Source organism: Priapulus caudatus, unplaced genomic scaffold (assembly GCF_000485595.1).
Source record: "Priapulus caudatus unplaced genomic scaffold, Priapulus_caudatus-5.0.1 Scaffold559, whole genome shotgun sequence".
NCBI lineage: Eukaryota > Metazoa > Priapulida > Priapulimorpha > Priapulimorphida > Priapulidae > Priapulus > Priapulus caudatus.
Window position 1 is genome coordinate 222,102 of NW_014577620.1, and position 12,739 is coordinate 234,840.

Genomic DNA, 12,739 nt, shown 5'->3' on the forward strand with positions numbered 1-12,739 from the left:
TGTCGGTGACCGAGGCGATGTCGGCGATCGTGATCGAGGTGGCGACGGTGACCGAGGTGGTGTCGGTGACCGAGGCGATGTCGGCGATCGTGATCGAGGTGGCGACGGTGACCGAGGTGGTGTCGGTGACCGAGGCAGATGTCGGCGATCGCGTGATCGAGGGATGGGCGACGGTGCCGTGATGGAGAGTGGTGACGGCGATGTAATCGACGGGGTGGCGACGGGGTGACCGTGATGGAGTGGTGACGGCGATCGTAATCGAGGTGGCGACGGTGACCGTGATGGAAACGGTGACGGCGATCGTAATCGAGGTGGGCGACGGTGAACTCGTGTGGAAGTGGTGACGGCGGATCGTGAAATCGAAGGGTGGCGACGGTGACCGTGATGCAAACTGGCGCGATCGTAATCGAGTGGCCGACGGGACGGTGACCGTGATGGAAGTGGTGACGGCGATCGTAATCGAGGTGGTGATTGTGGTTCGGGTGCAAGCAATCGTGGTGGGTGTGTTGATGCACTTGCAGGATGTGTCAATGGTCTTGATGGAGGATTCCTTCTGAACAGAATCTAATGAAACAAAGAGGAGATAAGATGCAATCAACCAGAACAGGAAGAGGAACAGAGAAAAATATTTTCTTATGAGTTAGTACTTAATAGTTGATTGCACAAGCTTGAAGCTGGTTCTTTTGTATCCTGTAATCTATGTACATGTCATGCAACATATCAAAATCAATGGATGCGAACATGATTTCATTCATAAGCATAAACCTTAAAAGGTACCTGAAACCCAATAGAGAAACTTTATTTTAAATGCGAGTTTCAATATTACTACAATGGTGCTGCTGTGTTGTGATTTTGTTGCTTCTCCCCCGCACCCACAACTGCAGCAAATCTCATGTCACCGGTTAAGGGTGTGTACATTTTCCTATGTGTGTGCAATGAAACTTCAAAGTGTGCATGTGGTGTTTGTGTGTTTGTAGGTCTGTGGTATGTACACACAAAAGAACCAAGCTGCTACAAAGTGCTAGTGAAAAACATGTGTAAGACCAGAATCACAAACAAAACACAACCTTGGGGAATTCATCGCCATTTCTATCGGTATTTCAAGGTGATTACCTTTCAAGCTTTGACTTAATTGCCACTTGGTCTAATACCACTCCATTCAATAGCCACTTGGTATAAATCCACCGATTCGTCAAATAACACGTTTGTCTAATTCACACTTAGTCTCATAATAATTTAATCTAATATCCAGTTAGGCTTACTAGCATCTGCCTCCTTCACCCCTGTAAATGCACATTTTGATCTCTGTAAGTTGTAACCTTTGCCCTCATGACCCCCAAAGTTTATCAGTTCTTGCAAGTAACATCATGCAGCTTTTCTTCCAGTTTGATTGAAATCTGTCAAGATTTCTTGAGAGTTATTTTGCTGCTGAACGTGCCAACATGACCCAAAACATAATCATACCAAAGTCTTTGGTTGAGATAAATATCAAAACAATTACATATTGTGATCATTTGAAAGTAACTTACAGAAGGAGTTCCGGCAGGGTAATATTCCCTTCTTTGGTGACTTTCATCGACTGCCTGTAAAAATAAATAAATAAGAGAAATGGAAAAAATGGAAGAAGAAAAAATCAAACGTATTTCAAATACCACTCTAAATGCATACCTACACAATCACATCCTCCATATCTAGCTAAAACTGTTCTATTGCCAAGACATCTCAACAAGAAAAAAAGTTAATAGAATGCAGTAATTCCATAATCAGAATAGAAAAACTGGTTTCCTTTTATCATTTGGCCATATCTAACCTAATTTCTCCTCAGTTGGTTTACATCTTCATATTGTAACTATAGCACAAAAAATTTCCTCCACTCAAGATACATGTATTCTATTGCAAACAAAGCTATTATTTGCAATAAGATAATAGACATATCAATTTAAATATGTTCTTAAGTCTAAGTCAGCCCCCCCCATCTTGACGGTATATGCGATGAGTCAACAATACGCGATGCTCTTGCTGCCACAATTTCTGCCAATTTTTCTTTTAGTTTCCTGCATATTATGGAACAAATTTACAATGCCTGGGCATACAGTTTGGAAGTTGCATAATTGTATATGCACGTCGACCAAAAATTGATCATATTTGTGATTTGGGTGGAAGCAAATTATGATCTTCAATTAATTCATATGTTAATGTTATTATCTTTTATTGTAATAATTGAAATTACATTATCTTTAATGTAAAATACACTGGAAAAAGTGTCTACACCAAATTTCAGCAAAAAAAATGAAAAACAAACAAACAAATAATTAAAGAAAACACATAAAAAAATCTGCTCTTTAAGGTTAAGAATCAATGTGAACTATCGCCAAGTATGTTTCATTATTATTCTTACATCATCATCCCAGGTTACAGTGAATGTGGTTGCGGAAGTGACACCATGATCACTCAGTTTTGTTGTGTCGTTGGGTAGGTCTTCGACACAGTGGAAATTGGGAATTCCTCTTGGACAAACCACTTTGAAGTTCTGTGTGGCAGTAGAACATGACCCCACAAACAAGAGTATCTCCTGTAAAAAAAAACAGAAATCTTATCAGTAACAACAATTAGCATTTTATTATATCATTCAGAACATCAAACCTTATGCCCATTTCCTTTATCACTTGATGCTGCACTGCAAGGGTAGAGGCATTTATAAACAATCTTTATTCTGTTTTGAAAAATTTCGAGCCTTTGAGAAAACCCTCGGCTTTCTGAAGTTTCATGCGTGACTGATAAAGAATCAAAAAGTTTATGCACACAATGGCTGCCAATACTCTCTCTAGCACCTTACCAATGTTTTACCACTGACAATACCTTAATTTACCATCTCATTTGAATGTTAACCAATTGTGCATATTTTATTTCCTATACATACCTGAACTGTGCTGTCTTCGCACACTCTTCTGAGTAGTTGTTGAGAATCAGAGGGTAAACGAAACTTCAGTAAGAAACCCTGTGGTGGGTCCATTTCCGGTGTAAGTAGTTGTTGGCGTTGAAATCTCCAAGAATTCTGTAGGAGAAGGTAGATATATAAGCCCATAATTACACCTTGACAGAGCTGTTTGAATCACCCTTTGACATAATGATTCGAGCCAATATTCTTTACAGGGTAATGTAAATGTTCTAATATAGGACAAATTTTTCATGCAAGGAGAATGTAAATTAAAAAATATTTGCTAATTGTTTGTCAATGGTCGCAATGCGTGAAGGGAAAAGACATTAAATGTGATGTTTGTTATGTACCTGTCATGATGTCATAAAAATACTACCAAAATATTACGTGTTTGAAAGGCCTTTGTTTTAAATTTGGTTTCAGTGTGGTTCTGTTATATCTTCCGAGGACAAAGTAATCATTCAATAAAGCAATATATATGTCTCAACACTAAAGCGATTTCCATAAATATTAGGGAAAAAACAGACATCCAGGTCTGAAATCTTCAACACGTTTAAACCATATGAAGCTGTCTGATTTTTGACAAGTTATATTTTCGGCAAAAATGAGGTATATACAAACTATGTTTTGAGGAGGACCTTTTCGTTGAGAATATAGTGACTTAACCTTAAAAAGACTGGGGGGGCATCATGGCATCATCAGTTTAGTACTTCGTAAAACGGTTTGGTCCCTGGAGGGACTGGTAGTCCTACCGCCGGAGGATGGTCCCTCGAGGGATGGTCGCTGAAACTACCTTTTATTAGATCCTACCCAGAATAATACCTACTGGAGAATCCATGTGACCAAGATCTGACTGCCCTTCATTCCTTGAGGTTGATGGTAGAAATGTATCTGTCAGACCCACTAAGCAGAATGCCCAACATGGATAATAATGACGAAGTGGAGCTCCGTGTGGATGGCCTAGACCTTGAGGAGGAAGAGTCTGAACACCTTACCACGGCGATGATCAATTTCTCCCCTCACAAGCAAAAACAGCTACGCGAGGACACTGCAAAAGACCCTATTCTAGATGCAGTGAAGGAAATTGTATATCGAGGATGGCCTGAAACCATCAGAGAACTGCCTACTGATCTGAGGCCATATTGGTCGTTTCGTGAGTGATCTTCAAGGGTCGCCAAATCCTGATTCCAGAGACCATGCACTCAGACATTCTTTCCCAACTACACCAAGGCCACCAAGGAGTCGAGAAGACACGACGCCTTGCACGAGAAAGTGTCTATTGGGTGAATATATCGAAAGACATCGAGCACATGTGCAGAGCGTGCAAAGCTTGCCAGGTACACCAAGATGCCAATAAGCGCGAGCCACTTGTACCACATGCAACACCAGCCAGACCATGGCAGCTCATTGCGTCAGATCTATTCGAGATCAACAATCAGCAATACTTGATTGTCGCAGATAGGTACACAAAGTACCCACTGGTCGATGTCATGCCCACACCCGTTTCAAGCCAAGCAGTGGCAAACAAGATTAAAGCCTACTGCGCTCTGTTCGGTAGACCAGATGAGCTCATGACTGACAATGGGCCACAGTACACAGGGCAAGCCTTTACACATTTCGTCAAGTCATGGAGCATCAAGCACGTCACAAGTTCACCTCACTACCCGCAAAGCAACGGCTTTATTGAGCGTCACATCCGCCATGTGAAGCCCATCATAAAGAAGACGTTGGAATGCGGAGAAGATTTGCAAATGGCATTTCTAAATATACGCGCCACACCTGTAGATACAGATCTGCCCTCACCAGGAGAGTTGATGTTTGGTCGTCCACTCATCACACTGTTACCGAGTCACGGCGAGCCCGGACCAAGCAGTGAGAGGGAGCAGCTGCAGAATCGGAATGAGAAAATGCAGCAACAGACTCCAGACGCGCATCAACTACCACCACTCCACGTGGGACAGAGAGTGCGGATCCTAGACAAAGGCAACAAAACGTGGTGTCCAGGAGAAGTGGTCGCACGACATGAGCAGCCGCGAAGTTACGTCGTAGAGACTCCAAATGGAACACGCCTACGACGAAACCGCAGCCATCTGCGCGAGCTAACTACAGGGCGGATGGAGAAGCTGTGCGATGAGGAGTCCAACCAGGCTTCCTGTGAAGCTGCTATGTCCTCAGCTAACGATCAAGGTGACACCTCGCCCCAGGATCCCAGTAGCGGGACGGACCGTATCCAGAGAGAAGACTCCAGTCCAGGCAAGACCCGGTACGGCCGCGCAGTAAGGTTGCCAGCAAGATTCCAAGAGTAAACGTACGAAGTTAATACTCAGGCGTTCGAGATTAGACGGGGCAGAATAACCCCCAGGACAGGAGGGTAGTCTACCCCTGTGAATGTCCTACTTTGTTGTTATCATTATCCCTAAGTTTTGTACCTGTGTGTACTCTTGTAAACTAATGTGATTTCATATATCTGTCGCGTATATGTCAGTTACCTAGCATTTCAATATCTGAAATGATTGTGAAACACTATATCAGTGTACAGGCATAATCCTAGCTAAGTGATGGGGATGTAGTGATATCCATACTACTGTAAGCTAGCGCCACCTAGTGCCAAACTAGGTTGCTCAGTTAACTGGGTTTAAGAGATCCGAGCTAAGGGATTCTTTATTAGACGACAAACAAGTGTAAAAAATGACAAAGTCAATTCTATTTTCTAATATGTTTTTTTCTTGTTTTGTGAATTGACTTTTTCTTTTTTTTACTGGCATATATGATGGACCATTTTTGAAAAATACAAAAGCCAAAGCAAATTAGTTTTCATTAATCAAAGCAAGAAGAGTAAAACGAGTGTTTAGATTTTTTAGCACAATCATTTTTTCCATAGGAATTGTACGCAAATGAGGAAAATTTCCATTTTCGGGGCTCGAAATGCATGTACAAAAGTGTGTGCAGCATAGTAACAGTATACGCAATTCTCGCGAAAATGGTCTCAAAGGATGCACTCAAAGTACTCAAAGTAAAAAGTCAGAGAGTGTCAAGGAAAAAAAATATGGTAGCATCGAAGAGGGGGCCATTATCCCCCCTCCCGCTCTATTACAGTTAAAACAGAACCCAGTAAAAAATGTTTATTTGAATCGAGGCAGTTCCTTAAAATACTTGAATCGTAACGTAAAGTAACGTTAAGTAATCGTAACGCGTAGTTGAAAAGTAACATGATTTTTTTTCCAGAGCACCTTTTGGCAAGCGAGTTAATAATTTTAAACTTTACTAATTGAAACAATTAATGTGTCATGTGTGATTTTCATCACAGGTGTATGAAAACAATGTCAAATATACACTATCCTCCATTAACTTTAACACACTGCCTAAAGCATCCTCCAAATCAGCCACACCTATTATAATGAATTAACCAGAATACCTACTGGAAAATCCATGTGACCAAGATCTGACTGCCCTTCATTCCTTGAGGTTGATGGCAGACTCAAAGGCTCATTTCCATGCTAAAGAAAGAAAAAAATGATAGATTTTTAAGCAACTAAAAGTAACCTAGCTCTGTTCTGGGCATGGCGTTTGTTATATGCCCCATTGTTACATGTGGCCACTAGATGATTCTGACCAATTCTGAATCTATTCACTGGAACAGGTGGAAAAACTGTGACAATATGCAGATTTTGACAGAACGTAAATGTACAGCAGCACATATTATCTCCTAAGACATTTTGTGCCCGATATGTCACCTCAAAATGACAGAGTAGCACAAAATTTACAACACTGTGACTTCTCTTATCGGGTCGCCCAGAGAGATTTTGCAGTGAAGTCTTTTTTAATTTTCTCTTTTTAGGTGATCTGAAGCATTGCTGCAAATCAAATCAAGAATTTATTCAAATTTTCTCTAGGTCATCCACAGCTATTCTGAGTACCACACTACCTCTAGTGTTTCAGCAATTCTTTTCTTTCCTTTATTGCCTTGATTTTCATTCTTTTTTCTGTACAATTTTAGAATGAAATGTCAGAATGACAGGGCCAAATTCTCTGCAAATATTCAACAATTTTACTCATGCTAAGCTTTTGGAGATGATTTATCATATTTATCTGATCCTTTGTGATCTTGCATGTCCTATTGTGTATGTACAGGGTTTGTAATTAGAACTAGCGGCTAGCTTGCTAGCCAATGGCTAGCCAAATCTCAGGTTGACTTGCCCTGCCTGGCTAGCCAAAATAGTGCTGATAGTTATTCAAAACCATTAGAAAATAGAGCGGATAATTATTTCAAATAATTGTTTTCAGTTGTTATTTCCATTTTTGATGTAATAATGTTAAACTTTCTACCTGAAAATGAAATAAATACATATGTAAGCTCTGCATTATGTGTATGGAATTTGGATTAAGTTTAATCCAATGATATTACCTGTCTCCGTTGCTGATCTGTCGCAAGACTGTTTGCATATTCAGCATCCTGCTGACATACAATGCAGTCACCTGCAGCCTGAACAGTCCTGCTACACTTGGAACATACCTAGGAAAGAAGACAAATTAAACACAGAAAATATCTTTCACTGAAGGAAAGAAAAGTAGCAATAGCGACGCCCAAGTCTCGCATCTGCTTCTCAGGCAAGACAAAAACTTACGGACGGACAAATTGAAAACATAAGGCAGCCAGTTTGTGGCGGAAGCATAAAAGCAGTTGTTATTTCAACAGGTATTGCAGCTTACCAGTGGTTTTAACGGCCCATCAGGAATAACATACAGTCCACCTCTCGGGAACTCTTTTTTCAGATCAGTAACTGTATTTGAAGAGATTGGTATTAATTTTCTCTCCCTTGTGGCCCGCATCACGTTAAACCGCTGCAACCGTGGAAACATGCTTCTTATCTTCTGTCTAAGTTCCACTATGGACCAGCTTGACGGCACTTTTGTAGGGACCCTCCGCCCACCAACCATCTCAGTTGAGGGAACACCTGGAAAATATAAGAAATTAAAAAATACCGTATACAAATATGTATTTCGTTTCAAGAAAATAACTATGGTTCCTTCTGAAATATCATTGGATGCCTTGTCAATCTTCTTCAGTGACTTGACCATTCTTAGAACATTTATACACTGGACTATGCACATCACATTTATGACAGCAAGCAAATTTTGACAAATTGAAATAGTTTTTTTTCTTTCATTTTTTTGTGTCTAATTTTTCGGTTCGGGCCAGTAAATACGTCCTAATCGGGCCATGAAGAATTGATAAATCATGGGTTTACTGGCCTGAACGGGTTGGTATGAACAAATGCGAGTGTCAAGCCTTGCCATCACAAACATGAATATCATGCCACAGGCAGTTGCCAAGAAAATTGACTTGATCAAATTTTGTTCTCAAATTTTGTTCTCAATTAAACAAGAGCCCCAGGGGACCTTGCGCCCACCTGAGATTGTGCATAAGCATTTGACGCAACCTCCCTCTAGTGCCATTAGGGGCAGGGTTCTGCCAACGGTGGGCGGCGGTGGGCGGGTGCATGTGCCCGGCACTCGCGGTTGCCGCCCGGCACTATATTATATATATCTCCGCCCAGCACTAATTAAAAAAAACAATCTTGCGACCTGGATGCGCCCGGCACTAAAAAACCCTGGGCAGAACCCCGCATGAAGGGGTACATCAGAAGTGGAACAACTGTGAAATTCTACACTGCACTAGACATAGACAATTGAACCCAAGTGCATTGTCTGAACAACTTGTAATTGTATCATTTGCCTTTAAGAAGATTGCTGCATGCCAAATTATGTTAAAATCTGATCGTGCAATTTAAAGAAGATGTAATGTCTACCTTGGCCCCTTGCCCAATTTGTTACTCCCCCATCAGGATTGTTACTCCCCCATCAATTTGTTACTCCCCCAATGAGGCCACCTGGAGAATTGTGATGAAAATGTTGGTTTTTTTTATGATGTGCCCCCTTCCCAATTTTTACCCCCCACCCCACCCCCGGGCCACATAAGGTCATCCTAGGAACAAATTTTATTCTTCACCTTTAAAGGTATCCACACACAACATGAATTGACTGTACTACTAAGTACTGGATCTGGAGAAGATTTTTTAAATTTACATGGCTTTGACCCTTGGGGCCCTCTCGGGGATCATTTGAACAACTTTGCATCCCCTACCACTAAGAATGATTCCTGCAAGTTTGGTTAAAATCTGACCATGCGTTTTCAAGAAGAAGATGAAAATGTAAAAAGTTTACAGACGACGGACGGGGATGGATGGCAATAGCTCACCTTGAGCCTTTGGCTCAGGTGAGCTAAAAACATAAAATTTCCTGTCTCCACCTTTTTACTATATCCCAAATCCCAACACGACCATGGCATATGGGCAATTCACGGTACTGATTAATATACCTCAAAGGATTCTTAATATATGTGCATCTAGGATATTTTGGCTTTTTAAACTCAACCTTTGACCTTTGAACTGATGACCCCAAAAGCGTGGCAGATATTCTTTATATATATATAGATTGTGTCAAGAGCTAATAATACCTACTAGCTCTTGATTGTGTTAAGTTTCATTAATATATATCGCAAAGCATTCTTGAGTGTGTTATGGCTGAACATAGTATTTTGGCATAGTTAACATGACCCATGACCTTTGACCTCATGACCCAACATATAACCAGTTCTTGACACGCCCCCCACTTCACCTTACAGCAAGGCTTCATAAAAATGGGACGAGCATTTAAAAAATAATAATCATCTGTACATACCAAGTTCAAGTTTCGTGAGATCTGCATGCTTTATCTGGCTAATGTTTGGCAACAGGCCAGAAAGACAAGTGATCTTAAATCCAACAGCCTGATAAGGTCTGCCTCTGCCTCTACATCTGCTTCTGCCTCCATTTTTTCTTGCTTGCGGAAAAGCTCTTGCGAGCTCACCTGCAACTGATTCATTCTGTGTAGCCGATCTCACATGCTGCTGAAGAGCCTGTATATTTCTCTGAACTAAACTCTGAAGTTCTGGCAGTCTTCGATTTCTTCCTAAATAAATAGAAAAAAAAGAATTCTGTAGATTTTCATTAGCAATAGGGTTATTTCAATCTTATGAATGTGATCTTGAAAATGCAATTTAAATTTGTATAATCACCTTGTACTATATTCCTTTGTTGTGAAATTATACATGTGCAATAAAGTGATGATTTATAATGGTAGTGAGGAGTAGTAGTAGTAGTAGTAGTAGTAGTAGAAGAAGTTGTAGTAGCTAAGTAGTAGTAGTAGTGTAGGAGTAGTATAGTAGTAGTAGTGTAGTAGAGTAGTGTAGTTAAGAATGATAAGTCAGAGTTAGAAGTAGCTATGGTATAAGGGTAGCTATAGTGTATGAAGTACGAAGTTGTTGTAGTAGTAGTATTAGTAGTAGGCACGCAGTAGTAGGCATAGTTAGTATAGTAGTCCAGTAGTAGCTAGTAGTAGCAATAGTACTCGCTTAGTAGTAGTAGTAGTGTAGTAATAGTAGTAGTGTAGTAGTGGCAGTAGGTAAGCAAGCAGTAGTAGTAGTACAGTAGTAGTAAGTAGCGCAGCAGCGCAGGGAGCGCAGGAGGAGCAAGCAGCAGGGAGCAGAGCAGGAGCAGGAGCAGAGCCAGTGCAGGCTGCAGTAGGCAGATAGCAGTAGCAGTAGTAGTAGTAGCAGAAGCTAGCAGTAGTAGCAGTAGAGTAGTGAGTCAGGGGCTAGATAGCGGGGGGATGGGGGGGATGCATCCCCACCTTATTGACGTGGGGCGGATGGCGTGATACATCATCCCCCCCTACTTTCAGGAGGAAAATGCGGGATTCAACATTTTCGGGGAGGAGCCCGCCATAGCCCGTAACCCCCGCCAGGTTTCTTACACCCTCTCGAAATCTCTGGCACTGTCGAGCGTAACAATTTAGCACCCCACTTCAAAAATCGTCCGCGGCGCCTGTAGGTACTGCTACAAAGATTATGATTATGAATAATTTAGTATGGCATAATCAAAGTCAAATGTTGAGTTATCTGACAGGGGCGTAGATAGCGGGGGATGGGGGTTATATCCCCACACTTATGGAGGTGCGCGTTGGCTTTCATCACCCCCTTACTTTCAGGAGGAACTGCGGCGAAAAATTTTAATATTTTACAGACATAAATCTTGGAATTTATCTCAAATCGTCATCGCTTGGCATTACTCTCCTAGATGATTATTACGAAATGGAAGTTTGAATACTCTACTGTAACAAATGGCTGTAATTCGGTTCAGAATGAACATTATTTTACTGAAAATCAGCGGTTAATTTTGGACGCATTCCCCATATACGATTTGTTTGTGTCAAAATTCCACAAATCACGTCCTTCAAATTAATTAAAAAAAGATTATCTCATCTGATTCAAAATTAGAAGTAGACCTATGAGAGTTGGGATATGCATTTTTAGGGCGGGTATTGAATTGAATGGGAAATTCAATTTCATCTCACTTTTTTGGGAGGGGGGATGGGATGGGGGTGCTGGACCTGACCGGAAGTATATTCCGATTTGTATAGGGTGAAAATATGCCTATTTGGTTCAAATCATGGGTGTTTTTCTCATATTCTTTTGCAGTTTAAGGTCTTCCAGTTCGCAAGTAAAATATACGTTATTCAAAATTTCAAGGGGAGATGCATTCTAGTGCGGCTAGTGGATCAACGGGGGGTCGGGAGCACGGGGGCGGTCTTAGCCCCTCCCTAGAATTTTTCAGAGGTAAAGGTAATTGTTAGCCCTAGGATAAGTGTTGCACTGGCAACCCCAGTGAAGGCATGTACATGTATAGCAACAGATTTGGTAGTAGCATGTTAGTCTTTTGGTGTCCCCAAAAAGGTAAAAATACTCAACTCAACAGTGAATGGTATTGTAGGATGTAGTGTGTTTAATAGTGACGGCCTCATAGTGCAGGAAAATTGCATCGAAGAGGTGTTACTTTCAACAAAATTCCGGGGAGAGGTGCCCCTGGACCTCTCCTAAAAGGAGGGAGGACACCCACCTGAAGGAGGAAAAATCTGATTATTTTATGATAAGATGTCCAAAAAAATTGATTGCTTTTAGATGATGAAAACTTTGTAACAAAATCCCACACACCCAACCCCCCGTGTGCGCGCTGCGTGCCCATTGAGCTCGCATAATTCGCCCCCGCTAGAATTGACTTCTGGATCCGCCCACTGGTAAATGTGTAGTGTAGGGGGGGGCGTGCGTGGTTAAAACTCTGGAGATCCAAAGAAAAAAATTACCTCGGAATTCAGCAAAATTGCACTTACAATGGGCAATTATTGTTTCAATTACCTCAAAAACGACCAGCTGAAGTTTCTTAATTGCTAAAATCAAGAGCTGCGGGCGGCTACCGCCCCCTGGAACACCGGCAAGCTGCCTTCTGCCCCTGCACCCGCCCAGGCGCCCCTGACGGCGGGCCCCTGGTCCGCACCATTTAAGGGCGTTGCGCAAGGGACATTCGCGGTGTGCGGTACTCGCCACACAGTCTTCAGTATCATTATGAGGGGAGGGAACAGCGAAAATCATCCTTCCCACAACTGAGGACCTGTCTACGCCTGGTAGTAGTAGTAAGTAGGTAGTGCAGCAGTAGCAGTAGTAGCAGTCAGTAGGAGGAAGTAGGAGAGTAGGGTAGTAGTAGTGGAGTAGTAGTGTGGAGTAGGAGCAGTAGTAGCAGTTAGAGGCAGTAGTAGCAGCAGTAGCTAGTAGAGCTAGCGCAGGAGCAGTCGAGGAGCAGCCAGACAGGGGCAGGAGCGTAGCATGTAGGCAGTACAGTGTAGTAGTAGCGAGCGGTAGCCAGTAGT

General features: G+C 41.8%; 1 protein-coding gene across 1 annotated transcript; it reads left to right on the forward strand.

The window, feature by feature from the left end:
* Positions 1–4,095: 4,095 nt before the first annotated feature.
* LOC106811644 (uncharacterized protein K02A2.6-like) lies at positions 4,096–5,571 on the forward strand (the record flags this gene model as incomplete). The annotated part of the gene is given in 1 exon segment (XM_014815346.1): positions 4,096–5,571. A coding segment is annotated over 1 exon segment (1,110 nt). The 3' UTR covers positions 5,245–5,571.
* Positions 5,572–12,739: the final 7,168 nt, after the last annotated feature.